Here is a 27,082-nt window from a genome sequence, read left to right as displayed (position 1 = left end):
CCCACCTCTCCCGCTTACACCCAATAACACTGCACATTTCCAAGCTGTTCCAGAAATGCAATGTTAGAAAATTGTTAGAAAGTAAGTGTTTAACTAAGACAACAAACAGCAGTCTGTTCACTGGTCTCCAGAGAGGTGACACCACTTAAATTGTACAAGAAACTGTGTCATTATCCCCAGGGCTCACAGGAGGTATATGAGTGGGCATATCAACAATGACATTGGAATGGAACCTTAAACTGGTGATTTCATATTATGCATACACTGTTACAAGTGAACATCTTGGTTAGAAATGGGAAGGTGGTATTTAGAATTGTTTACACTTTGTGTTGTTAACCTTTGTTAGTATGATTGTATATTATTAGGAGGAAAAAAATTTCATGTGCAAAAATAAAGTTTTCCTAAAGCAACAATTTGAAGAAATTCAAGTATCTGCAGGCATCCCACAGGTGTTCCATTTGACTCAAGTGAGAAGGGATATGGCATTATTTTTTGTATATTAGGCATATGAAAATAATTTACACTTCCACCAAGAAATCTGGTATATCCTATTTTCTTAACATTTTTCTCAAGCATGGGACTCTTCTTGGTCTTTTCTTTTGCTGGTTTTGACAAAGACTCGGGTAAAATAAATGATTTCATTTCCACTTAATTCTACTATAAAGAAAAAAAATGGCCGGGAGCAGTGGTTCACGCCTGAAATCCCAGCACTTTGGGAGGCCAAGGCAGGTAGATCACGAGGTCAGGAGATCAAGACCATCCTGGCCAACATGGTGAAACCCCGTCTCTACTAAAATACAAAAAATTAGCAGGTAGTGCACCTGTAGTTCTAGCTACTGGAGAGGCTGAGGCAGGGGAATCACTTGAACCCGGGAGGCAGAGGTTGCAGTGAGCTGAGATCGCGCCATGGCATTCCAGCCTGGCAATAGAACAAGACTCGTCTTGAAAAAAAAAAACCACGCAAAAAAAACCCAAGTGTGAGGATAAATAGAAACTGCCAACTGGTGTCAGTTTAGGGGACTAACAGGGAAGTGCAAGGACTGTGGCAGAGTGTAGTATGCCTCATTCAAATAAAGCCATGGTTATTCAATCACAAGAAATTGTTTCCATGTTGAAATGCAAGCCCAGGCCGGGCGCGGTGGCTCACGCCTGTAATCCCAGCACTTTGGGAGGCTGAGGCAGGCAGACCACGAGGTCAGGAGATCAAGACCATCCTGGCTAAAACGGTGAAACCCCGTCTCTACTAAAAATAAAAAAAAAAAATTAGCCGGGCGTGGTGGCAGGCACCTGTAGTCCCAGCTACTCGGAAGACTAAGGCAGGAGAATGGTGTGAACCTGAGAGGCGGAGCTTGCAGTGAGCCGAGATAGCGCCACTGCACTCCAGCCTGGGCGACAGAGCGAGACTCCATCTCATAAAAAAAGAAAAAAAAAGAAAAAAAGAAAAATAATAAATAAATAAATAAATAAAAAGAAATGCAAGCCCAAAGGTGTGTGGGCTTTTATTTTTTAATATTTATTGTTTTAAAGAGAAGCCAAAAAAACCTAGATATTTCTGTAAAACTTCCAGATTCTTAAATATTTGCAACTGTTTTATCCTTCTTTCCCCTAATCATGTATGCTAAGAAACACTGTTCCAAGGCAACACAGCAACTGAAAGTTTTTGACTTCCTAACTCTTCTCCTAGAGTTATTTTGGGCAACCTGTCAGTGCTCTATAAATAACTGTTAACTAAAACCAATAACTGCTTGCATTTGAAGACTGTTTAATCATCACTGAGCAATGAAGCACTTTTACTGTTGGTACCCAGAAGAGGATTCCCTATATATGCAACATCACTGCAGACTGTACCTATGCAACAGAACAAAACCAACTTGTCTGTAGTAAGATTAACTTCACAGCAGATAACACAGAACCTCATCTTGGCTACTATCGAATTTGCTGTATGCTGCTTTTAGGCTTTGGGGAGTTCCTTTGCCCCATTTTTCTCTTTTTCTTTAATTCTCACCTTTTGACTTCCCTTTGATTCTACTCTCAATGAGCTCCCCTACCTCTTCCCAACCTCACCATTTCCAATCCCAGAAGTTTTCACAATGTCTCACTCGGGGATGGCTTTAGAGAACTTAGTTACCTGTACTCATTACAGACAGATGTTGCACAATAGACAAAAACAGATCTCTTTTCCAAAAGAAAATGCATCTGTGTATCTTTGGTTTTAAGCATTTCTTTATAATGTTTTCAGGTATAATTTTTTCTTATGCTTATACTGCTTGTTTTTCCCCATGCTCTCTGGAGTATAGGCTGATGTTTTTACCAAATTTGGAAAATCTTAGCTTTTATTCCTTAAAATAGTTTTTTGTCCCATTGTCTGTCTCTTCTCTCCATTCAGAAATCCAATTATATGTATTTAAATGCTTGATATTTCCCATAAATCACTGAGGCTCTTTTCAATTTTTTTTCAGTATTTTTCTTCTTTCTGTTCCTTAGTTCTATTCTTCGCTATCTTCAAGTTAATGGATTTCTGTATTCAGCATTTCACAATCTGATGTTTACATTTCAGATACTATACTGTCAATTTTATTAGGTTGGTGCAAAAGTAATTGCAACTTTTGCCATTATTTTAATTATTATCATTTTAATGGCAAAAGCCGCAATTACTTTTGCATCAGCCTAACAACCTCAGTTTGGTTCTTGCTTATGGTTTTCATTTGATTTCTGAGACTTCCCATCTGTGAACTCATCATGTCCATCTTTTCCTATAAACCCTCCAATATTTCTAACAGTTATTTCAAAGTCCTTGTCTACTTCAATCCTAACATTTGGGTCATCTTGTCATCCCTTTCTACTGACTGTTTTTTCTCCTAATCAGTGGACAAAACATTTCCTTAAAAGAGACAGAAAACAAATATTGTAGGCTCTGTGGGCCATATGGTCTCTGTTGAAACTGTCCAACCTTCTTGTTACAAAACAAAAGTAGCCATAGGCAAAATGGAAACAAATAGGAATGACTATATTCCAATGAAATAAGAATATTTACAGAAACAGGGAGCTGTCTCACAAACTGTGGCTTGCCAAACCCTGCTCTAGATTGTCAATTTTTTTTTCATTCTACACATCTAGTATTTATTTATTTGTTATTTTTATGAGACAAGACCTTGCTCTGTCACCCAGGCTGGAGTGCAGTCATGAAATCACAGCTCACTTTGACCTCTTGGGCTCAAACAATCCTCCTGCCTCAGCCCCCTGAGTAACTGGTACCAAAGGCATGTGCCACCATGCCTGTGTAATTTTTTTTTTTGTATTTTTTTTTTATTTTGTAGAGAAGGGGTTTTGCCATGGTGCCCAGGCTGGTCTTGAAGTCTTGGGCTCAAGTGCTCCACTCACCTCGACCTCCCAAAGGGGCTGGGATTACAGGTGTGAGCCTCCACACCAGCCATGGTATTTATTATTACCGGACATTTACTCCTGGACATTTCAATTGTGTGGATTTCAATACATAGAACGAATTGTAGGGGGTCTGAATTATATTGTCTTTCTTTAAATGGTGGTTGAATTTTGTTCTGGGAGCACTCGGCTAACTCATGCATGCTCTTGACCCTGTCAAGCTAATTTTTATGCTTTGTTGGGAAGGTCTGCTTAGGATTTGTCTATAGTCACGGGGCATGCCCCTTAATATAGGGAAGGGATTGGCTAACATTTTCTGAAAAGAGCCAAATAGTAGAAATTTTAGGCGTTGCAGGTAAAATAGTCTCAGCCACATATTATTATGTTTTAATCATCTAAAACCCATTTTAGTTGATCACAGACTGTACAAAGACAGCCCACAGCCAGATGTTGCCTACAGAGCATAATTTGCTGACCCTTGCCCAAAGATATACAGTTTACTCCTAAAGTCTGATCTTTCTGGAGTCTCAACTGAATGCCTACAACCTGTATGACGTCTACCCTGGCCTCTCTGTCACAGTTAACCCTCCCTGTGAGGACTCACAGAGCCTGACCCTGGACATAAGTGGCTTATTCCTCAGCCAAGAACTCAGGGCATGGAGACTTCTCCTTCCCACACAGATCTGTCCTTTCTATAGCAAATGGTTTCACAAATTCCAGCTACTTCCTCATCCCCAACTTCTAAATTCTTTGTCTCAGAGCACTTATGTTCAAGACGTTCCTCCTAGGAATAAAACTGAGTCAACGGTGGCTTCATCTCACATGTCTCCGATTCTCTGAAGGATCACAGCTCTGTGCTGCTTTGTATCCATTGCCTGAAAATGATGCCTCATATATTTTGTCCAGTATTAAAGTTGTTTATGGTACAAGTTATTCTGCCATGGCAAAAAACAGAACACCCTCTGAAATATTCTGAAATCTCGTCCTAGGGAAGCTTTCTAGAATAAAGGTTATCTTGTAGCCAAATTATGTTATTGGTGCATACTGATTCTTTCACTATATTAACAACAAAAAACAATAGGCACTGGTATTTGCAAACATGTATTAATATTTAGTTTCTACTATGTTATAGGCAGTACAGAGTAGAGTCAAAAACAAAATAAGCATTCTCTTACCCTTAAGAGGAGTCAATCTAAAGGGAGTAGGAAGACAAGAGAACAAGAAACCATGACCAAGTAAACCACAAAACAAACTAGGGAATAACAGATGGTGGGTGAGTGTAAGGAAGGTGATAAGTACCGTAATGAAAGTGATGAATGAAGAATAAGAGTAGCATTAATTAAGCTTTTTAAAGGTCATTCTGGCCCTAAGGAGTGAATAGAAGGTTGAGTGATCATAATTTATTCTCCAAACCAGGACTTTCTTGGGAAAGAAGAAAGTGCTATTAATAATTATACCAGGACAACAGTTGTAACTACTATTGTTCCAGGCAACTCAAGACATATGTTTACCCTAAAAGGAACAAAGACTAGAAAACAGGTCAGATAGTTGGAATGCTACTGGAATAATCTAGATTAGAAATCGTGATGACTTCGAGTAGGTTTGCGAGAGTGAATTTTGAGAGGAATTCATAGACTTGAGAGATATTAGGAATCACAAATTTAAAGGAGAAGGTACAGGTGAAAAAGATGTAGGAGTGAAGAGCAACAGCTGAGTTTCTGGTCTCAACAACTGAATTAGGAGCTGTTGTAAAAAGACATGATAAGGGAGGAAGAGCAGATTAATGGGTATGTGTGTGTGTAGAGGATACAGATGATGAGTGTGAATTTGGGTATATGAAGTTTAAGATGTCTAAGTGATATTTAAGTTAAAATAAACAGTAACTTTTTGTGTATAAGGACCCAGAATTCAGGTAGTATTTTAATACTGGGCAAATATATATATGTATGTATGTATGTGTGTATAAATTACCCAGGTTATGTATATAAACACACACACACACACACATGCACACATATCTGGGCAAATTAGTGTTGGGGTCAGTTGTGACCCCAACAACAATTTGTGATCAAGTTGTAGTTGCTTTCAAACCTATTCAAAAATCCAAGGATTAGCAGATACATAAAATATAATATGTATGTAATACATACATATCCTTTAAATGATCTGCCACAGTTCCTGCAGCTAGGAGGCTAGGAGGAGTAATAATACTCTTCTCTGAGCTTTTCTAATACCTAATTTCACGACTAACAAATGGCATTTTCTTTCTCCTTGCATTATAATTACATATACCTACCTTTTCGCACCACCTACCAGAATGCACAGCACTTGACAGCAAGACATTACTATTTTCCTAGTGGTGTATATAGTATATGCTCAATAAAAGCTTTTAGAATAATGTAATTCCTCTATGATACCTAAGAACCAATACTAGTCAGAACGGAAGCTTCAGGGTAGCAGCCGAAAAGCTCCACTTGTGAAGAAATTGTAATGTGTTAAGCCAGATGGGACCCTCCTTTCTCAGGCTCTGAGTAAAGATAGGCTTGTGAAGGGCTATGCTGTTTTTTGAAGTTCATTTCTCTTAATGGCAAATGTAGCTTGAGGACAACTTGACAACATGCCACTCTGGGCAAAATTGCATGCACTAAGGATTTTCCAAATTCCAAGCTGAGTCCTGCTTACTAGCTCATGAACCCTTCCCCTACCCAACAACCAGTCTTGTCAGTGCTGGTTTTGTCACCCTTGGTCAATTTGGTGTCTGTGCAGTTAGGCTCCAATTTCTCAGTCCGCACCACCTGAATGGCTAAGGGGAAGGGGGATGGCTAAACCTCAATTCTTCAGTTTGAGGCCAGTTTTGGGAAACATTCTGGGCAGGATGCTCTTGGCTACTTAGAAAATTATTATTCCTAAAGCTGTGCTCCCAAATCACTTCATGCCAAGGGAGATGGCTCTGCATTAGAACATTTAGAAGCAAATAAGCAAACCCAAGTTAATCAAAACTATTTAAACGTTAACTCAGCTATCTTGAAAAGAGTTCAATGTTTAATTCAGACATCTATAAAAACACGCCTTTGGCGTAAAGATGTCAAGACACATATGCAATCAAGATTAAGAATATACAACCCCTGAAAATAACACCACAAAACTGCCAAAAATATTTAAATCTCTAAGTTGTTATCAGAATACTCTGTATATGCATATATCTGTGTATGTGTGGGTGCATCTGAGGCAGACAAGTTTTCCAAAATCATGCCTCCATGTTATCTATCTAGGAAAGCATCTATATTGTTAAAAGCAACCTGCAAATGAGAAACCACACCGTGGCAAGTATAAATGAGTGGAATGCGGCAGCAAATACATCAGTCTCCTCACACGTGAGCAAGACACTGTGCCATCAAAACCCTGTGCTCTGATCACTCGGTTAGCCCAACTCAAGTTTTTTAACTTTTGGGAAATGCACCATGGGCACAGCTGCAGTTGCTTTCAAACCTATTCAATAATCGAAGAATCCACATCCTACAACAGCAGTGATGTACTGAACAAGAGAGGAAAAAGAGGGGGAGGGATGAAAGACCGATGACAAAAGGAGGATGATAAGAACATCCACTGATCAGAAAACCTTACTTGATGGAATTATTAGGTTATGGTGTTTCTCATTATGGTGAATGTACTATTTTAGTTTCAATTTCCCTGAAAGCAGAGCTGGGGTAAAATTCAAGTGCAAATTGTACATTTTAGAGTGATGTAAGGGAACATCAATGGGGAATAGAAATTGAGACATGGATAGGAGGAAAACAATTTTTGTTAACAAGCAAGTGCCCACTCTGGGCAACTGGGGCTTAATCCCATTGTAGAGCTCTGGGAGATGGCAGAACACACCTCAATGCTGTCCCACTCACTCTAGCGCATGAGGAAGCTGGGGCACGATCCACTAAGTCCCCATTTATCCTCAGTTGAGTGCTTTTTCCAGGGTTGTTAATTCCCTGATGCTTCTTGCTTACTCAGGCCATGAAAGGAATGTGTCCCATAGCCAGAAAAATAGCCCTTATGAAGAGGTTCATTGTAAAAGCACACGATCATGTCTTTTGCAATGACAAAGATGAAGCTGGAAGCCATTGTCCTCAGTGAACGAACACAGGAAAATAAAACTGAACACCGCATGTTCTCACTTATAAGTAGGAGCTGAACAACGAACACACAGAAACATGGAGGGGAACCACACACACCGGGCCTCTTGGGGGAGAGTGGTGGGAGGGAGAGCATTAGGGAAAACAGCTAATGCATGCAGGGCTTAATACCTAGATGGTGGGTTGACAGGTGCAGCAAACCACCATGGCACATGTTTACCTATGTAACAAACCTGCACATCCTGCACATATACCCTGGAATTTAAAAAATAATAATTAAAAAATAAATAAATTGAAGGATTAAAAAAATAGGTTCATAGGTGTTTTTCATAGGCAGCTTTTGACATAAAGGAATGGGTGATAAAATAAAATGTCAGGGATCTGATGCCATCTGCTACAGACGTCTCCTAGAGTCTTTAGAAACATCCATTCCCTCATTCATTCATGGGTTTTACTTTGCACTTAGGTGACACATACAAATGCTTCTTGTTTTAATAATTTTTACATTTCTACATTCTCATTACCTTACTTGACACACTTGGTGAGTAGAAATCAACAGAACTAGCAGGTAATAAAATAGTATCAGGCCAGGTGCGGTGGCTCACGCCTGTAATCCCAGCACATTGGGAGGCCATGGCGGGTGGACCACCTGAGGTCTGGAGTTCGAGACCAGCCTGGCCAACATGGTGAAACTCCATCTCTGCTAAAAATACAAAAAATCAGCCGGGTGTAGTGGTGGGGACCTGTAATCCCAGCTACGTGGGAGGCTGAGACAGGAGAATCTCTTGAATCCGGCGGGGCACAGGTTGCAGTGAGCTGAGATTGCACCATTGCACTCCAGCCTGGGAAACAAGAGTGAAACTCTGTCTCAAAATAATAATAATAATAGTATCAAAGAGTCAGTACTGTTATGGTAGACATTCTAACAATGCTTCTTTTGTAACAGCTCGACTTAAATGGTGAAGTAATGAATGAATGCCAGTAGGGACTACGAAAGAAGAAGTTCAAAAGGCAGGTAGAGGTGAGTCCTGGGCCAATGGCCACCCTGGGCTACCTTGGATGGTAGTTCTGAATGCTCTGGTCTCTGACTTATGATATTTTATATGAAAATGGAGGCGGACCATCCCAGAACACAAATCAAATATCTGCAGTGTTTGAACACACATGGAGAATCAGTCTACTTAGAGTGGGGATACTACATAAATGATGTGGCATGATTTTGGACCAGACGATCTTGGCTGGCTGATGTTAGATATATGTATGCTATGTTACATGGCAAACAGGATTTTGCCAATGGAATTATAATTATGGATCTTGAAATAGGGAGATTATCCTGTATGATCTGGGTGGACCCAACGTAATCACATGAACCCTTAAAAGCAGGAGAGAAACCAGTCCGACAGATACAACAGAAGAAGAGCCACGAGAGAGTCAAACCATGAGAGTGATTCATTAAACCCAAGGAAGGAGCCATGAATTCTAAAAAAAAAAAAAAAAAAAAATGGCACCCTCTAGACACTAGGAATAACCCTCAGCTCACAGCCAGTAAAATACACCATGGAATACTATGCAGCCATAAAAAATGATGAGTTCATGTCCTTTGTAGGGACATGGATGAAATTGGAAATCATCATTCTCAGTAAACTATCCCAAGGACAAAAAACCAAACACCGCATGTTCTCACTCATAAATGGGAATTGAACAATGAGAACACATGGACACAGGAAGGGGAACATCACACTCTGGGGACTGTTGTGGGGTGGGGGGAGCGGGGAGGGACAGCTTTAGGAGATATACCTAATGCTAAATGACGAGTTAATGGGTGCAGCACACCAGCATGGCACATGTATACATACGTAAGTAACCTGCACATTGTGCACATGTACCCTAAAACTTAAAGTATAACAATAATAAAATAAAATAAAATAAAACAATAATAAAAAAAGAAAACAGGGACCTCAGTTTTACAACTACAGGGAATTGGACTCTGCCCACAATCAGAATGAGAAAAAAAAAAAAGATTCTCTCCTAGAGCCTCCAAAAGAAACATAGCCTTGGCGACATTTCAGTTTTACTTCACTGAGATTCATGTTGAAATTCTGACCTAAAGAACTGCAGAATAGTAAATTTGGGTTCTATGAGCCACTATTTTTTTTGTGGTAATTTGTTAGGGCCACAATAAAAAACTAATACAGATTTCAACATGAGTACCAACTATGAACTAGTCATTTTGGCTGCCTGAAAGAACTCTGCTTAAATTAAGTTTTCAAGATCACCCTCTGGGTTTGGTGAAAGGATCACCTGATCAGTTCTCCGGGCCCATGTCACAAGCATGGAAGGCTGGGGTTGGCATATGAGTTCCCCCTCAGATATGCCTGGTATAGATTCTGTGTGTGTCCCTTCAGCTTAACTTATTATTATTTACTTACAGTAGATGCTCTGTGTGGATAATCTGTTACTGTTTGTTAGGAGCATAAAAAGGCATTTCCATGTGTCTTTGGAATGAAAAATTCTACAGTTTGGTATATAAACTACTACATGAGTAATCTGTTTTTAGAAAATAAATGGTGTGCGTTCAAAATAAGTAAATGGCTGGAAATAGAAGGATTCTGCCACTCACTGGCTGGGAAGATAGTGTTGACATCAAATGCTCCTCTTGTTGAACCAAACCTTTGTGTTTTCTCTCCTTTTCTCCCTTGAAAACCCTGGCATACAAAGTAGACATGATTTCAACCACCAATCCACTCAGTGACTGCAATCCTGACTGTGGAAGGAACTTAAATCAGAACACATAGATTTCTGTAATTGCTATGATGGTTCTGGAAAAATGTCTACACTTTTAACAAAAACACCCCCCGCTTTATGAGTCATGGTCAAGAAGGTAGATGTTAAAGAATTTAACTGGTAGCACCTAAAACTTTGCACATAAAATACTCAGCTCATTTGACAGCTATTTAAACATCTAACTAACCAGAGGAGGCATTTTCCAGCTATCACATTTGGATCCTACAAAGATTGGGCCTCAATGCTAGGTCTAACCCCAAAGTCCAAAGTAATAAAAAAAACACCACACCCTTCTCATATCTTAGCCTCACAATGGGACTGATCATTTTAGCTCCTTTCTAAAACGCAAACGCATTCTTACCTTGAGCTAAGGCAATCTCAATAGACATCGAGGTAGTGTACCATCTTTGTCAAAACAAGTGAATATGGACCTGGGTTCAATTCCCAGCTCCACAATTAGCTATGGTTGTAACTCTTAACCTCCCTTTTTCTCTAAGTGTGAATTAAAGAGAATCTATGGACTAACATGTGCAATGCTTAGCATTTGTTTGTGCCCGACGACTATAGGCTTTAAGGTTCTCATGTAAATACTATCAAACAGTCTGAAGTGACTTAGATGTTTGCAAAACTTTTTCCCCCCTTGAAGTGAATTAAACCATTTCAATTGGTCAATAATAGTTTTTTTGTTATTTATTTGTTATTCTCTGGGTATAGGGTTTTACACAGGTTACTGTGGGGGAAAAAACACAAGGGTCAGGGCCTTACACAGAAAGACATGTACCCCATGAACTCACTTACATGTAATGTCTAAAAAAATTAAACTCATAAAAGCAAGAGTAGAATGGTGATTACCAGAGGCTGGAAGGCTGGAGGATTTGGGAGATACTGGTCAAATAATACAAACTTTCAATTAGACAGGAGGAATTAGTTCATCAGATCTACTGTGCAACATGGCAACTATAGGTAATCACAGCGTATTATATTCCCCAAAACTGCTGAGAGCGTAAATTTTAAGTATTCTTATCCTAAAAAATGATAAGTATGTGAGGTCATACAATGCTAATTAGTTCGATTTAGCCATTTCACAATGTACACATATTAAACATCATGCTGTATACAATAAGGATATACCACTTTAATTTGTCAATTTTAGAAAAATGGTTTAAAAGAGGGTCAGCGTCTTAGATAGATGGCAGCTTTGCTGCAGAAGAAGGTTCAGGAAACCCATGCAAAATCACGAAGCATGTGGACAGACGAACGAGGCAGGGTGCTTGGAGATGATGCTGAACACAAGTGGGCAGGTGGAGTGTATCAGGGGAAAGGTGGCATTCAAGGCGAGATCCACACCTGAAGAAAGCAGATTACCCAGCTCCATCAGATCATCTCTAAAATGACCACACAGGCACCTTCTATCTTTGGTACAAGAAAGCCAGATAGAAGCAAAATTTCTAAGTTAGCTAGGGGCACTAAACCATAAAATATTAGAATGCATTCTTCCAAACACCAGTTGCTTGCTCATTTAGGTAAGGTTACAAATGAGTCTCCATACAGAATTTGTCTCACAGGAGGCTGTAAACTCCAGAGATGAAATCAAGTAACACGCTGTGACTCACACATTCATCTGTTCCTTTCTCCATCCATATCGAACAATAGAGGATTGCTGTATCCATCTGATTTGTTGAATGTGGTGGTGACACACAGGGAGCCAAGGATATCATCTCTATCCCCCAAGGGAGTCCACTATTTTTTAAGTAAACAAGAAAATGCACATACACAGGGACTATCATACCATAGCTGGTTTAAAATTGTATTTCAAGAGGGCAATAGGATTTAGAATATGTAATTAAATCAGAGGTACCAATACACATCAGGATGAGCTATCAAGTTTGGGGGGCTTTTTGTTGGTTAGTTGGTTGTTCATTTCCTTTTGATTTTAGTGGCAATGTATTTGATCCTCACGAGGCTTAGATGTGCATTTGCTAGGGCTGCCACAACAAAGTACCGTGGACCAGGGAAATCAAACAACAGAAATTTATTTTCCCACAGTGCTGGAGGCCAGAAGTCTGAGACTCAGGTGTCAGGAGGGTTGGTTTCTTCTCAGACCATCCTCCTGTGACTGGTAGGTGATCATCTCCCTTTGGGTCATGTAGTTTGCCCTTTGTGCGTGTCTATGTCCTAATCTCCTCTTCTTATAAAAACACCACCTAGCCAGGCATGGTAGCTCACACCTGTAATCCCAACACTTTGGGAGGCTGAGGCAGGCAGATCACCTGAGGTCAAGAGTTCAAGACCAGCCTGGGCAACATGGTGAAACCCCATCTCTACTAAAAATGCACAAATTAGCTGGGTATGGTGGCAGGTGCCTGTAGTCCCAGCTACTCAGGAGGCTGAGGCAGGACAATCACTTGAACCTGGGAGGTGGAGGTTGCAGTGAGCAGAGATCACGCCACTGCACTCCAGCCTAGGCCGCATAGTGAAACTCCACCTCGGGAAAAAAAAAAAAAAAAAAAGAACACCAGTCATATTGGATTAAGGCCCACCCTTATGGACTCATTTTACCTTACTTAACTTTTTAAAGACCTTAGCTTCAAATACAGTCACATTCTGAGTTACTGGAGGCTAGAACTTCAATGTATGACTTTTGTGAGGACACAACTCAGCCCATATAACATGATAATTTACTATAGTTGTTCCTCCATATCCATGGACCTTGGTGTCAAGACTTCCTGTGAATACCAAAGTCCATGGATGCTGATATAAAATGACGTCTCTGATATAAAATGGAGTGATATTTGCATATAACCTATGCACATCTACCCACATACTTTAAAACATCTCTACATTACTTGAATACCTAATGCAATGTGAATGCTATGTAAACAGTTATTATCCAGAATGTTTAGGGAATGATGACAAAAAGTCTGCACATGTTCAGCACAGATACAGGTATGTGTTGGGTTTCTTTTTCCCCGAAATATATTTGACCCACAGTTGGCTCAATCTGCAAATATGAAACCTACAGATATGAAGGGCCAATAGCATTCCTAGGGTGAGGCTGAGACATCAAAACATTTTACGAGCTAAATTTGCAAAGCACTATTCTCAACTCTCACTCCCACTTGAGAAATGGCTTAAAAATAGTCCCTTCAGTCCATCTCCAGAATCTGATCCAGTAGGTCTGGGGTAGAGCTGAGGAAATGGCACTTGTTATAAACATTCTCAGTGGCCTTTGAAGGGTACTCTGAGAAGGAATAAGTTGGCAGAGAGACATGTGATGATCCTGTAACATCACAAGTTCCTCTGATACTGATATATGTTTGATACTGATACAGATCCTTTATCTGTGGGCACCTGGGTGGTCCCCTGTGGTTGGGGGGAATATCTTACTCCTACAGGGAAGGACAGAGTTCCAAAGACCCTGAAGCACAGACCTCTCTTCCTGTGCCTCCCTGCTCTTGATGACTGAGAACTGATCAACAAAGATGTACAAATTCAGGTAAGCATCTAGCCTTGCGTATGCCCTAAACCAATAGCTCCTTTCTCTTAGCTGCCAATACATAAAGTCAGCGCCAATCCACAGAGGCATCAGGGAAGCATTGCAGGGTATGATGAAGAGTTGGCTTTTAGCAAACCTTTAACCAAACTCTTGGCTTTGCAGTTCTCCAAGTTTAGCACATTTCCCCAGTGTATCAGTAGGGATTCTTTGATCATAGGAAAAAAGGAATAGGTCTGACTAACTTCAGCAAAAAAAAAAAAAAAAAAAAAAAAAAAAAAAAAAAAAAAAAAAAAAAAAAGGCAATCATTTGAATGAGATGAGGTAGCTTAAGGGATGGATAGATGGATAACCAGGCTTAAACATAAAGGCAGGAATCAGGGTGAATCTGAGGTCTAGGCCTGGGAACTGTCTCTTCACTCAATTTCACCAAGATATCACTACTGAAATGAATCAACTCCAGGTTTTCAATCATGCTTGTTTTTTTCACCATATTTAGCATTACTTTACTCAACATTCAGAGTCTCAAGAGAAAGAATTCAACTGTCCTGCCTTGGCCATATCCACATCCGATGGCTAGGGACGGGTGTCTTGATTTATCGTCGCTCCAAGACTGCACACGTGAAAGAGGAAATTTAACCCGAATAGAATAATAAACTACTAGCTACCATAGGCAGAAATATCTGTTGGCTGCAGACAACAAGGAAGCATATGCTGCAGACAACAAGGAAGCATACGCTTGCTGTACCCATGATTCATCCACATACAAGCACAGGCTAAATAAGGTTTATCTATGGCCATGAAGGAGGACAGAAGGCTTTGCTATCTCATTACTATTTTTCCTTTTTTCTTTTCTTTTCTTTTTCTTTTTTTTTTTTTTTTTGAGATGGAGTCTCGCTCTGTCGCCCAGGCTGGAGTGCAGTGGCACGATCTCAGCTCACTGCAACCTCCACCTCCCGGGTTCACGACATTCTCCTGCCTCAGCCTCCGGAGTAGCTGGGACTACGGGCGCCCGCCACCACGCCCGGCTAATTTTTTTGTATTTTTAGTAGAGATGGGGTTTCACCGTGTTAGCCAGGATGGTCTCGATCTCCTGACCTCGTGTTCCGTCCACCTCAGCCTCCCAAAGTGCAGGCGTGAGCCACCGCAACCGGCCTCATTGCCATTTTTCCTGGGACTATCTCAGGTTTGTCTGTATTATCAGGAAAGGAGAGTTTCTTGCTCCTTACTCATTCCCACTGAAACTTGCCCCTTCCTACCCCCAAATGGAGGGAACTAGAGATGGCCTATTTATTTGCTTCCTGTCCTATTTCCCTTGCCTATCAAGTATTTTTTTTTTCTTCTGAAATGGTATTTAGACCTCAAAGGAACAGAGCAGGAAGACAAGTCCTTGCTGAAGGATCAGTCATAGAAATGAAGAGTAGCTATGACAAATTAAAATGTCAGCATTATTAGCGATTTGCTTGGAGCTGTTTGATACAGATTTAACGATAAAGCAAGAAATGGGAATAGATTTTCCCTGGAAAGGGGCATGATAACCGGGGATAATAGGCTAAATTAAGGCAAGGGAAAGGAAGAATGAATATTAGGCCAAATATCCTAAATGTGTTAACTTTTTTTTGAGTCTTCTCCAAATAAAGTGTTTAAATGCTTGGGGAGACTCAAAGAATTAATTAACATATATGTGAATTATAAGATTCAGCATCAAAAATGAAGAAAAGTGGATACCTGTACGCTTCTTTCTTTAATCATATTTCACAATGAAGTTGGAGAAATTAAAATCTGAGACTAGTTGGCTGAATTCTTGATCAGAATCAATCAAGAAGTTGATTTCCTTGTGTTCATCAATTAACGTTCTTGCAAAGACTGGAGAACATACAAGCTCTGTATGGAACAGGTCTTGTGAAGATGACATTTAAAAAACATTTTAAATGTAACTATGAATTTCTTATTTTAGTAGAGAAGCTGCCCCTGAGGATTATTTGCCTGAGTTTCTGCAGCTTCTAGAAGTAGAGAACTAATTACTTTGGGGCAAACTCCCTTTGCTTGGAGAAAATCACAAGGGTGGGACCATTCGTTATGTAAGATTAAAGCAAGCAAACTTCTGCCAGTTTTTTCCTTGTGCATGCACACACACACACACACAGGAGAACATACATGAAAACTCATCAACCATGAAGATCTCAGGCCTGAATCCTGAGGGTTCTCTCTGCAAGTCATCACCTACCTGGGATTTCTGCTAACCCCTGAGCTAATCACTGAAGTCTGGCTTTAGCTGATCATTTGGAAAGTTAATGCAAAGAATGGTATTCATGCTTACAGAGGGATGCTTCTGAGGACAGAACAATCCAGAGAAGGAAGTTACCAGACTTTTCTTAAGAAAGGGGAGAATTCTGAAACAGCCGAACAACAGTTTGCATAGGACAAGCACCAGGATGTATACGTGGAAATGTCACCCACCTTGGGGAGTCCCAGAAATTACTTGCTGGGGGAGCCAATAAAAAAGGATAAATTTGTTCTTCCATTATAGACAGATGGGGTTCTGAGTCATTAGGGTTGGAACATAAAAATAAGCATAATTTTATTTTGTGTTTCCAGCCCTAGTTGTAGCTATTCTATTCTTTAAAAGCCATTTCATTTGAGAATGGGAGAAGGTACTTAACTGGAAGCCTTCAAAGCAAGGAAGCACTTTTAAAGTAATATAGAAATAACTTCAAACTTTTGTTTTAATGTAAAATATATGAATGTGCATGCGTTTGTTGATCTTTGATGTGAGTCTAAGGCCTTTTCTTTGAATGATTTCTCCGTTGATAAAAATCCCTCATTATCCTTCCCACATACACCTCACTAACATTTCAGTCACCAGCAGGGGTTGGCTAACTATGGCCCACTGCCTGTTCTTGTAAATAAAGTTTTATTGAGACATAGCCTCAATCATTCATTTTATCTATGGCTGCTTTTGTGCTATTATGGCAGTGTTGAGTGGGGGCAATGGAGACCCTATGGCCTTCAGATAGTAAAATAGTCACAATCTGGCTTTTTTCGGAAAGTTTGTTAACTTCTGGTCTATGGTATCAATTCTGGGTTTGATTAAAGTGGAATGGGAATGTCAAGACACATTGAAAAGAATCTGACTGCAGAATCTTTCCAGATTTCTGAGGGCTTTTTTCCACTAATATTTTACAGTCCTCTCACCCACAGCTAATCAAAATAATTTTTGAATCTTGTTTTCATACAATGTTTCCAAAGCATTTGGTTTTCATAGAAACAGCTCTTTTTCTTACTGCGCTCATTTTTCATCAGTTTATATAATATTCCACTAAATAATGTAATTACAATGAAAAGTGCAGCTGGCAGAAGCAGCCCTGGGAACAAATACTACTGACTCTTGGCAAGCAGACACTGCAACGGGTGAAGAGAAAGGTAAACTTGTACCAAACAGTCACTACATAGGATGCTGTGCACATCTGCCAATATGTTTTATAAAGAGATGGGACAGTATGTATTAATCTGGTACGTTTGATACGTGAAGGTCAATCAGGTAAGCTTCTTCAATTCACACCCTTTTGCACAGCATCTCTTGTTTCTCATATTCATCAGTTTCACGTTGAACATTTTTTGCCAATGGTTGTCAATGATTATTTGACAAATGCATGTCTTTTCCACTAGCCTGTGAGGTATAAGAGAATAAGAATGGTGCAAGTTTTAGTATATTATTATACCTCTACTGCCTAGCACAGTGATTGGCATATGGTTCGTGCTCAAAAAATATTTCTTGAATAAATAACCGAATGGAAGCAGGCATTTCTACAATGAAACATCCTAAAATTATAGTCAGGAAGAACACGTGGATCTTGTGAGCTCTCACCAAGGAGTGGGGAGAAGGGGGGCTTACATTTTCTTCCGTGCTATCATAAGAGCCACTAAGGAATGAAAAGTTGGGCTTTAAAAAGCAGGGAGGGGTGAGACACAGCAGGGGAAGGTATCTCTAATTCTGATAGCTCAATTCCAAGGCAGTTGGGAAGTTTCATTATCTGATGTCCAGATGAAGGCGATGAGTTTAAGCCAAGATGATCATTAGCAATTTACATTATGCAATCCACATCACTCTTATATGTAGCAGAAATGAGAAACTCGCTTCTAACTGGCAAATTAAATATTGATAATGCAGACATGCTCTACAACCTCTTTCACAAGGTGGGTACCATGATTTCAGTATTTCTAAAAAACTCAGTCATTTGCATTCCAGTATCACAATCTTTGTCATAACTGCGGGCAATCTGTAACATTATGAAGTTAATATTTATCTTTAAAGCAACCCATTTTTAACTTAAATAAGTGGAACAATAAATGGAACATAAAATACGATGTGTGCCAAGGAAACTTTGTATTGCCACTGTAAATGGAAAACCAATATCAACAGTCACACATAAAAGTTAATGAAAAAATCCATTAATATCCAACAATAATTAAGAACCTTTTCTATTCCAGACACTTTTCTAACAACCTCATATGCATTAATTATTTGAATCTTTTTTGCATGCAAAAATACAGACACAAAGACACATGCGCATGCACACACACACACACAAATTATGAAATTTGTACAATGATTATCTCCACTATACAGGTGAGGAATTTGAGGTAGAGAGGATTTAGGTAACATGTACAAGGCTACAAAGTGCTAAATTGCAAAGTCTAGATTTTTATCTCAGTAGGCCTAGCTCCAGGCCCCTGATTCTTAACTACTATATTTTGCAAACAATGTTTTCAAAGTGCAAAGAGATGCTCTGGGGCTGTAGGCTCTCAGCCTGAGGCACACTCCCTTTCCCTTAAAAAAGAAAGCTTAGAAAGTGTTAGAGCCCTGTTAAAGATACTTTAGTTTAAACTGCGCGTTTCTCATTGGCATAAAAGCCATTGAGAGACAATGGAAAGGGGAGTAACTTTCTAAGTGATTCCCCCTTTCTTAATGACTTGGTGTTCGCCTGAAAGCTGTGAGTAAGACGTGGGGTAGGTGTCCTATGTTTTGGGAAATACAGAGCTAGCAGTTGGTGGTAGCACATGTATTTTCCAGGATCCTTTGTTCAGCTCTGATACCCATGTTTTGAAAGCATAGCAGATATCTATATCTTTGGTGGTTTTCGGATTTTTTTTGGTTGTTTTTTTTTTTCCACAGTCTCCCTCTGTCGCCCAGACTGGAGTGCAGTGACATGATGTCTGCTCACTGCAACCTCCACCTCCCGGGGTCAAGCAATTCTCCTGCCTCAGCCTCCGGAGTAGCTGGGACTACAGGCGCCCGCCACCATGCCTGGCTAATTTTTCTATTTTTAGCAGAGACGGGGTTTCACCATGTTGGCTAGGCTAGTCTCGAACTCCTGACCTCAGGTGATCCGCCCACCTTGGCCTCCCAAAGTGCTGGGATGACAGGCGTGAGCCACTGCACCCGGCATCTATGGTATTATTTACTCAGCTAGCAATGGCTCCTTTTCCCCAATAATGAAGTCTTCCCTCAAGAGTTGGCCCTGGGCAACTGTGTTTCTTCATACCACTTCCCTGGACAGATCCAACTGGCCCAGAGTGAACAACTGATCCAGACTAAGCCAATCAGGCTCCTTTTCCAGGAATTTGTAACCAGGATGCACTGATGGTTAGTCCCTATATCAGTGGAAAGTGATGCAACACACATCTTAGGGGCTGGAAGGTGTGATGTGGGCATAAAGGTAGAGGGAGTCTTTATCAAAAGAAAAAGCCAGAGTGGACCCATAAACAGAAACAAAGACAGGAGATGAGCAAGAGATACGTAAGTTCAGACAGCTTTCCCATTCTAAGCTCTGATTCCTGGGAGGCCTGGTTGCATGCCTTTTCTGCTTAAGATAGCTCGAATCTGTCTCTATTGTTTGCATTCCAAACAACCTTAACTGAGAGGGAGTTATCTCCTAAATACTTCGCCATGCAATCAACTACAGAGCCTGCCCTTTGTGTTGTCTTTCCTTGTGGGGATTTTGGTGGCAGTAGATATGTGTTCTCTGTATTCTCATGCCTGGTATTTCTAGGAGGAAGAGAAGTGAAATAATTATTGGGAATAACACTGTATTAACAGTAGCTCACCTTGTTGACTATGAGGCCTACATTTTTTTTTTCAGTGCTTTAACTAAGGTGTTTTATCCAGTCACCAATCCTATGAGAAAGCTATTCTTATTTTACGTATAGGTAAAGTCAAGCTTTGAGACACTAAGGAGTATTTAGAAGTGGTATCTGAACCTAAGTCCATAACCAGTGCTTCACCAGCCCTAACCACCCTTCCTAATATGCTGACTATAGAGTCACATTGCCATATTGCAGATCAGTATTTGAATCCATGGAACAGAATGTGGCAGTCATGCATTTGGCTACCTAGTAGTTTTCTAACTAAGCTCGTTAATCAGCCCTCAAATCAACATCTACTACTCAAGCACAAAGATCCCTTTGTAATCAAATATTTTATGAGTGCTCAGAAAGGTGGTCTCTGGAATCTCTCACCCTATGAACATACAATCTCCCTCAACTGGTAGATTGCTCAGGGAAACAACAGGCTCCCAGCATCATTTTATTTCTCTCTTAGTTGTTTATTTGTCCATCTGTTGGTGCAGATGCTGGAGAGGTAAATGTTGATAACTGGATATGGTCACTGTACAACTATCACCATGACCTGTGGTGATGCTGGAACAAGCTGGTAAATACAGCCTATAGGATCACCACAGGTCATGGTGATAGTTGTACAGTGACCATATCCAGTTATCAACAGCCTATAGGATCAGGAGTGGTTAATGCACAGATTCTACAGTGAGCTCCTATGACCATCTCCCCAGAAGAATCCAGCCAATAATGTGAATTGCAAGCTCAGAAGAAGACTCAGTCTACTCTAGATTGAGAAACCTTGGGACGGAGGAATAAACAAGTTTCCCTGTTGTGTAGTGTGCGTAACAACTGAGCGATGTGAGTAATCCCAATAGTTCTCTGAGAAGAGTGACCCTACTGTTGGGAGTAACTGGCTGATGCCCTTCTTTTGGGAATGGTAGGGGCCAGGAAGCTCATGGACAGCATCTCTGGGCTGAGCTGGTTACTAAGGCATGATGCCCCATGCCTGCTGCCCACACCTAATGCTGAGGGGATATGAGCAAAGACTATATCCAGTGCAGTCCAAATTACACAAGGCAAAATACAAAGACAGTGCCAAGATGGGTAGAAAAGTTAGGATATAGGTTAGGATGGAAGATGTGACCTGTGAGATTCTCTGCTGGCAGAGAAAACATCTGTGTCAAATTCCACAAACCAGGATTCACAAAGTTGCTGAGCCCACACATGTAGGATGAAAGAGAGTAATGAAAAGTAATGACAGGAAACCAGCACCCTGACAAACAGAGTGGACCCTTGTGAATTCCTTTTGTAGCAGATTCCACTGGGTAACTACACTGGAGTGCATTTTCTGCTTCCTCCAGTTTAAGTAAATCCTATTTTTGTGCAGGTGACAAGGTGCCCGTTGCTGGAAATGAATCATAACTGCTGTAGCCAATCACTGAGATTCCAGTTCACCTTGCCACTGATTGATGTAGAGATTGGCCAATGAGATCTAAGAAAACGGCTGCAGTGACGAATTCTGGGAATTATTTTCCTCCAGTAAAATGCAAGAGCTGTGAAGGAGACACGCCTCTTCTCCTTCCTTCTGATGAGAGTGCTACCCTGTGAGAACGTGATATGGGGTAGATGGCAGCCATCTTGGAAGAAGGAAAGAAAGGCCAACGGAAGTACAGGGATTCCAAACCACTGCCCTGATACCAAAAAGCCTCTGAATCAACCCTGGAACTGGGAGGTGGAGAGTTATTTATTTTTGTAAATAACTCTTAGCTTTTCTATAACTCACAGATAATAGCATCTTAACTGATAATACTGATAGGATTTCAAGAGTATGTTCTACAAACAAAAACGTATCGTAGTCAGCTGAGTTAGAAAAAAGTTGTATATTATATCCAACTCTTTGTATTTGACCTTTGCATATTAAAGGCTATGAGAAGTCCTGCAGTTAAAAAAAAAAAAAAAAACAGTTTAGCTTTTTTTTAACATGGTATTTCCTAAAATTAATCATATGATCATTTCAAAGACTTCTTAATAGCTTCAAGATATTAAGCACTTCACAGAGTCTGTTTTGGAAAAATTAATTTAGGCTTTGTGAGAAAAAAAAAAAGGAGATCTTAACACCAGGTATTGGATACGCCAATTCCTACACAGCCTCAATGGGCACAAAACAGAAAGCGCAGCTTTGTCTTTCTGAATCATCTGCTATTTCCAGGAGGCCAAGGAAAAGGAATAAATTTTACAACTATCCACTTATATCCCTGAATTCTGACAACAGAATGCACTAATGAAGGACCCTCGACATGATAACACGGCCACAGTCCAGTCATCCTGGATAGCAAATCTGGAAATGCATTTTGATTGCTGCACTTAGGACACATTTTAATTGTGGCTTGCAGACAGTTACCCTTCAACGACGTGGTAACTAAATAGATTTCTATTTTTCTTCCACTCTCTTTCTAAGAAAGCAAAATGAGATTAAGGAAAATGCATTTCATTGAGATGGACAGGTATTTACCTTTCAGTTCTAAATTTCTTTCAGAAACCCTTAAAAAAAGGCCCCCCCCCACCCAGGTTTGGGGCAGTGGCTCACACCTGTAATCCCAACACTTTGGGGGGCCAAGGCTGGCGGATCACGAGGTCAGGAGATGGAGACCATCCTGGCCAACATGGTGAAACCCCATCTCTGCTAAAAGTACAAAAAAAATTAGCTGGGCGTGGTGGCGCCTGCCTGTAATCCCAGCTACTCTGGAGGCTGAGGCACGAGAATTGCTTAAACCAGGGAGTCAGAGGTTGCGGTGAGCTGAGGTTGCGCCACTGCACTCCAGCCTGGTGAAAGAAAGAGACTCTGTCTTTAAAAAAAAAAAAAAAAAAAGAAAAAAGGAAAAAAAGAAAAAAAAAAAAAAAAAGTCCTCCCCGCCCCCCAAAAAAATCACCTTAATAAGGGAAGTTTTCTTTTGAGGTGGTGGAAGGGCTCGTACAGACACAGGTGTGAAAGGAAAAGAGGGAGGGAGGAAAGGAGGAAGAAAGAGATGGAAAGACAGAGAACAAAAATGAAGAGGGCAGAAGAAAATATCTACAGATGAGATAGCTACCAGTACTTAATCACACTGGGGGTCTCCCAGAGGGAACTGGACGCCTGAGTCAGTGGGAAGGGAAAACTCCATTGCACTCTCTTTGGTACTATTTAAATTTTGAACCCTATATATATGTGCTCTATCCAATCAAATGTGCCATCTATCAACTCAAAACATAAATTCATTTAAAAAGCAAAAACAGTGACCACAAAAGTAACAACAAACAAAGCACTGGTTCATGATGTTAGAGATGTTAGAGATGCGGCTATTGGAGCCACACTCGGGACAAAACTAAATGAACCATTATGTTAATATCAAGCCACTCCCTGCATTTATGTAACAGAGAGGGGAAGACTCCATTCTTCAACCTAAACCACGCCCCTGTCGACAATGGACTCAACAATGAGAAATAATCCCTCAAAATGCAAACAAGCCCTTCATTACCTACTGCGTCCTTAACTTGCCAGGCAAGTGTCATTTGCAACAGAGATTTCAAGATTATCTTAATTCTCAGGAATTTTTCAGGGACTCCCGGAGACAAAGGCACATATTTCTCTTTATCTAGCTCTGACCTAGTTTTGGTCATCGTCCCCATCCAAACAGCAAGAGAAATCTGAAGTTGTAATACATTATTTAACAAGATGAACCAGTAATTCAGACTGCAGGAAAAAAGAAGTAAGAGAGTTCAGAAAAGCTTAAAAATCTTGAAGTCTGTTCCATGAAGGAAAGGGTCACAACGAATGTTGGCACAGGTACTTGGAGGAAAGTGAGTAGAGAGGGCCATACTGAGATAATGCATAAAACAAATATGCATAAAAGAAACAGAAAACCTTGTCTCACTTTCTCGGTTTCATGCACCTGGATTCTGTTGTTTATTTTACCCAAGTACTTGACAAACCTGATGCCAACAGCAACTGTGAAATGGAAGCAACTCTACAAATTATTGCCATCATAAGACTATCATTAGGTAAATGCTCTGAAAAGTTACAGGGCAGTGTATGAAGGCATTAGGCCTGTTTAATACATTATTCTTATTTATTAGACACCTTTGTGCACAGCGGTTTCCTAACACCAAATCCCACTGTTGTGGTTTTAAAAGCAGCATACTTCTCTAATTTTTATAACAATTTGAAAACATGGCTATAAGGCACATTGTCCAGTAAAAACTGCCAACTTCCATTAGTGACATGAAAAATAGACCAATCATAATTTAAATCTCGTCCACTGAAAACATGAATTCATTTAAAAGAAAACAAATGGGGAGAAATCCCAAAGTTTCTTAAAATGCCATCCCCATACCAAGAAGAATGTCCACTCAGACACAATGAAAGCAAAAAAATGTCACCAAGTTCCCTTCATAACCAAACACTCCCTCCACATTTAGGGAATACTTCTTACACCGATATGCCTGAGCACCAAGACAGTTTCATTTTTAAGTGGGGAAACAGAATATGAGGTTTAAAATTTTGTCTCCCTCTCCCATATACACAAATGTCACTAAAACCAAGAGGTCTATAGATAACGCAAAATCTCCTAGAAAACGCCCTTGACATATTCCTTGCTCACCCACCACAGCTAACAGCCAAAGAGCATTTTAGCCACTCAGCAAACAGCCTGGTATTCATATTAAGAAGGCAGCAAGCCATCCTTTTGACCTTTGTTATTACTTAGACCTCGTGTTGTACATAAAAAGAGTACAATGATGTCAAACAAATTCCAGAAGAGAAATATTTATTGCTGAATCTAAATCAAAAAATCCATATCTACTATAATGGCACTTCAAAAGAAGATATACTGTATTTACCAGCTCAATCAATACTAAATTAGCTGGGATAAATATTTTCGACTCTACCAGTCTTAAGATGAAGCCTGTTATTTAGAACCCGTGTCTTGGGAGAGACAAGGAAATTTTTGCTTATCACAGAAAAATGAGAATCAAGAAGCATTTTACAAGCAGGTGCACCTACCCTTAGCTGCTCTCTTTCACAATTCATCTGTTGTCTTGAAACCTACAAAGAAAAGAAAATGAAGGCGAAAAGTCAGAAGGCTCCGGATCAGAAAAACATGAAAGAAAACAGAAAGTTACTTTTAATTATTCAGCTCAAAGAAAACCCATAATTAATTAATTATGTATTTAATTTTTCTTTAGGTCTACATAGCTCAAGCTTCACTTGGAGTTCAATTGTGTGATTCAGAAGTACAGCTAGGATAAGTCAGAGACTGGAAAGCGGACGAGGAGAGAGGTGCAAGAGAATGTGTGGGAGGCAGCATCTGCCTGGGATGAGGGCACCTCCCCTCTTGTCATGAAACTCCCCACCCTTTTCCCTGAAAACCCCAGCTTGCCCTATCTCACAGGTGCAGGAATTCTTCCATAAAGGCCCACTCGAGATGGTTGTGACAAGTCAGTGGAAAACACACAGAGTCTTCTCCAATGTTTAGGGCCAGTAGTGTCAGCTGTCATTCCTTGGGAACTGGGTTACATTTTATGGTCCAGTTCTAATCAGATGGATTGTGCTGGGGAGAATTCTGAGGTCAATCCTTCAATCAGAGAAAGAAACCCTGATAGGTTTCTGGTATCGGCCATCAGATTGGAAAGTGGGTATTAGCAATACATATGCCATGCATTAACTATCTTTGCCCTACTGACATGTTTTACTTAATGTCCACGGATGCTTCTTTAGAGTGGCCATATAATTTATTATATTATCCAAATGAGAAACATAGGTGGGTTAAGAGGGATGGGTGGAGTGGTATTACATGATTATGCTAAGGACACAGATAAAAAGGAACACATAGAAGGAATTTTGAGATATATGGTCATTCTGTCATCAGGAGCTGGTAGACTCCACTGTCAACTAAAATAGTTAAGCTGAAATAAAATTTATGTCTTCATTCACCTTTACTCTGTATCTTTCCAGTATTTTTTTTTAACCAATGAAACAACTCCTGACTTCCAGCACCAGACAATATACTATAAGATTCTGAAGCTTTTACTAAGGGATACCAAGGTTTAGGAACCAACTTTTGATGTATATTTTACGCATTTTGTATAGAAACTTTGACTTTCTCTAAAACAAAAAAAAAAAGAATCTTTACTTAAGGATGCACCAGAGCCCCAAATCTATAAATCAGTGCTTTTCTATGCCCTTTTACCCAGAAATATTACCACTAAGAGTAGCTCTTAAGAAAATATGCAGAGGCACACAAATGTTTATTTCCATGTCAATTAACAACAGCATTATGTATGAAAAAAGAAATTATAAACATTATGTGTGATAATGGAAAAATTAAAAAATATACTATACTGATAGTATGGCATAACATGTACCATTTAGAAACATAGTTTTAAATATAGAGATATGAAAAATGTTCAAAAGACACCATTTAGTTGTTAAGAAAATAAACCATAGAAATATACAATATTATGGTTCCTATCTTGTGTTAAAAATACAGTGAAACAGATCATTAAAGAAAATGAAGGAAGGCCAGGCACAGTTGCTCATGCCTGTAATGCCAGCACTTTGCGAGGCCAAGTCAGGTGGATCACCTGAGGTCAGGAATTCGAGATGAACCTGGCCAATATGGTGAAACCCCTTTTCTATTAAAAATACAAAAATTAGCTGGGCATGGTGGTGGGCACCTGTAATCCCAGCTACTTGGATGGCTGAGGCAGGAGAATCACTTGAACCTGGGAGGCAGAGGTTGCAGTGAGCTGAGATCCCACCATTACACTCCAGCCTGGGCAACAAGAGCGAAACTCCATCCCAAAAGAAAAAAAAAAAGAAGATAAAAGTAAAGGAAAAAAAAAAGAAGCTAAAGAGGAAAAGACTGGGAGAAATATTCCAAAAAATTAAAAAAGAAACTGGTACAATTCTATAAATATCCAAAAAAAAAAAGCCCGCGTTGAATTATACACCTGAAATAGGTGACTTTACATTATGTAAATTATGTCTCCATAAGCTGTTAAAAGATGAAGTAGGGAAAATTCATTGAGACAGAGAGCAAATTAAATGTTGCCAGAGGACGGGGTTAATGGAAAAGGAGGACTGACTGCTTAATGGGTATGAGGTTTCTATTTGGGGGTGATTAAAATGTTCTCAAACTGGATA

The 27,082-nt window shown here is 39.9% G+C and overlaps 1 protein-coding gene across 30 annotated transcripts in view; it reads right to left on the bottom strand.

The window, feature by feature from the left end:
- Positions 1 to 27,082, bottom strand: part of RBFOX1 (RNA binding fox-1 homolog 1) — a 2,503,848-nt gene that overhangs the window by 637,284 nt on the left and 1,839,482 nt on the right. For all 30 annotated transcript variants that reach the window (XM_054533103.2, XM_054533097.1, XM_054533099.1 and 27 more), the window contains 1 exon segment: positions 24,941 to 24,982. In XM_054533103.2, the coding sequence (XP_054389078.2) occupies positions 24,941 to 24,982 (42 nt within the window).

The sequence above is a fragment of the Pongo abelii genome, chromosome 18 (genome assembly GCF_028885655.2).
Source record: "Pongo abelii isolate AG06213 chromosome 18, NHGRI_mPonAbe1-v2.0_pri, whole genome shotgun sequence".
Lineage (NCBI taxonomy): Eukaryota > Metazoa > Chordata > Mammalia > Primates > Hominidae > Pongo > Pongo abelii.
Note: the sequence above shows the minus strand (reverse complement) of the source record. Positions and strands in the feature narration are given on the sequence as shown.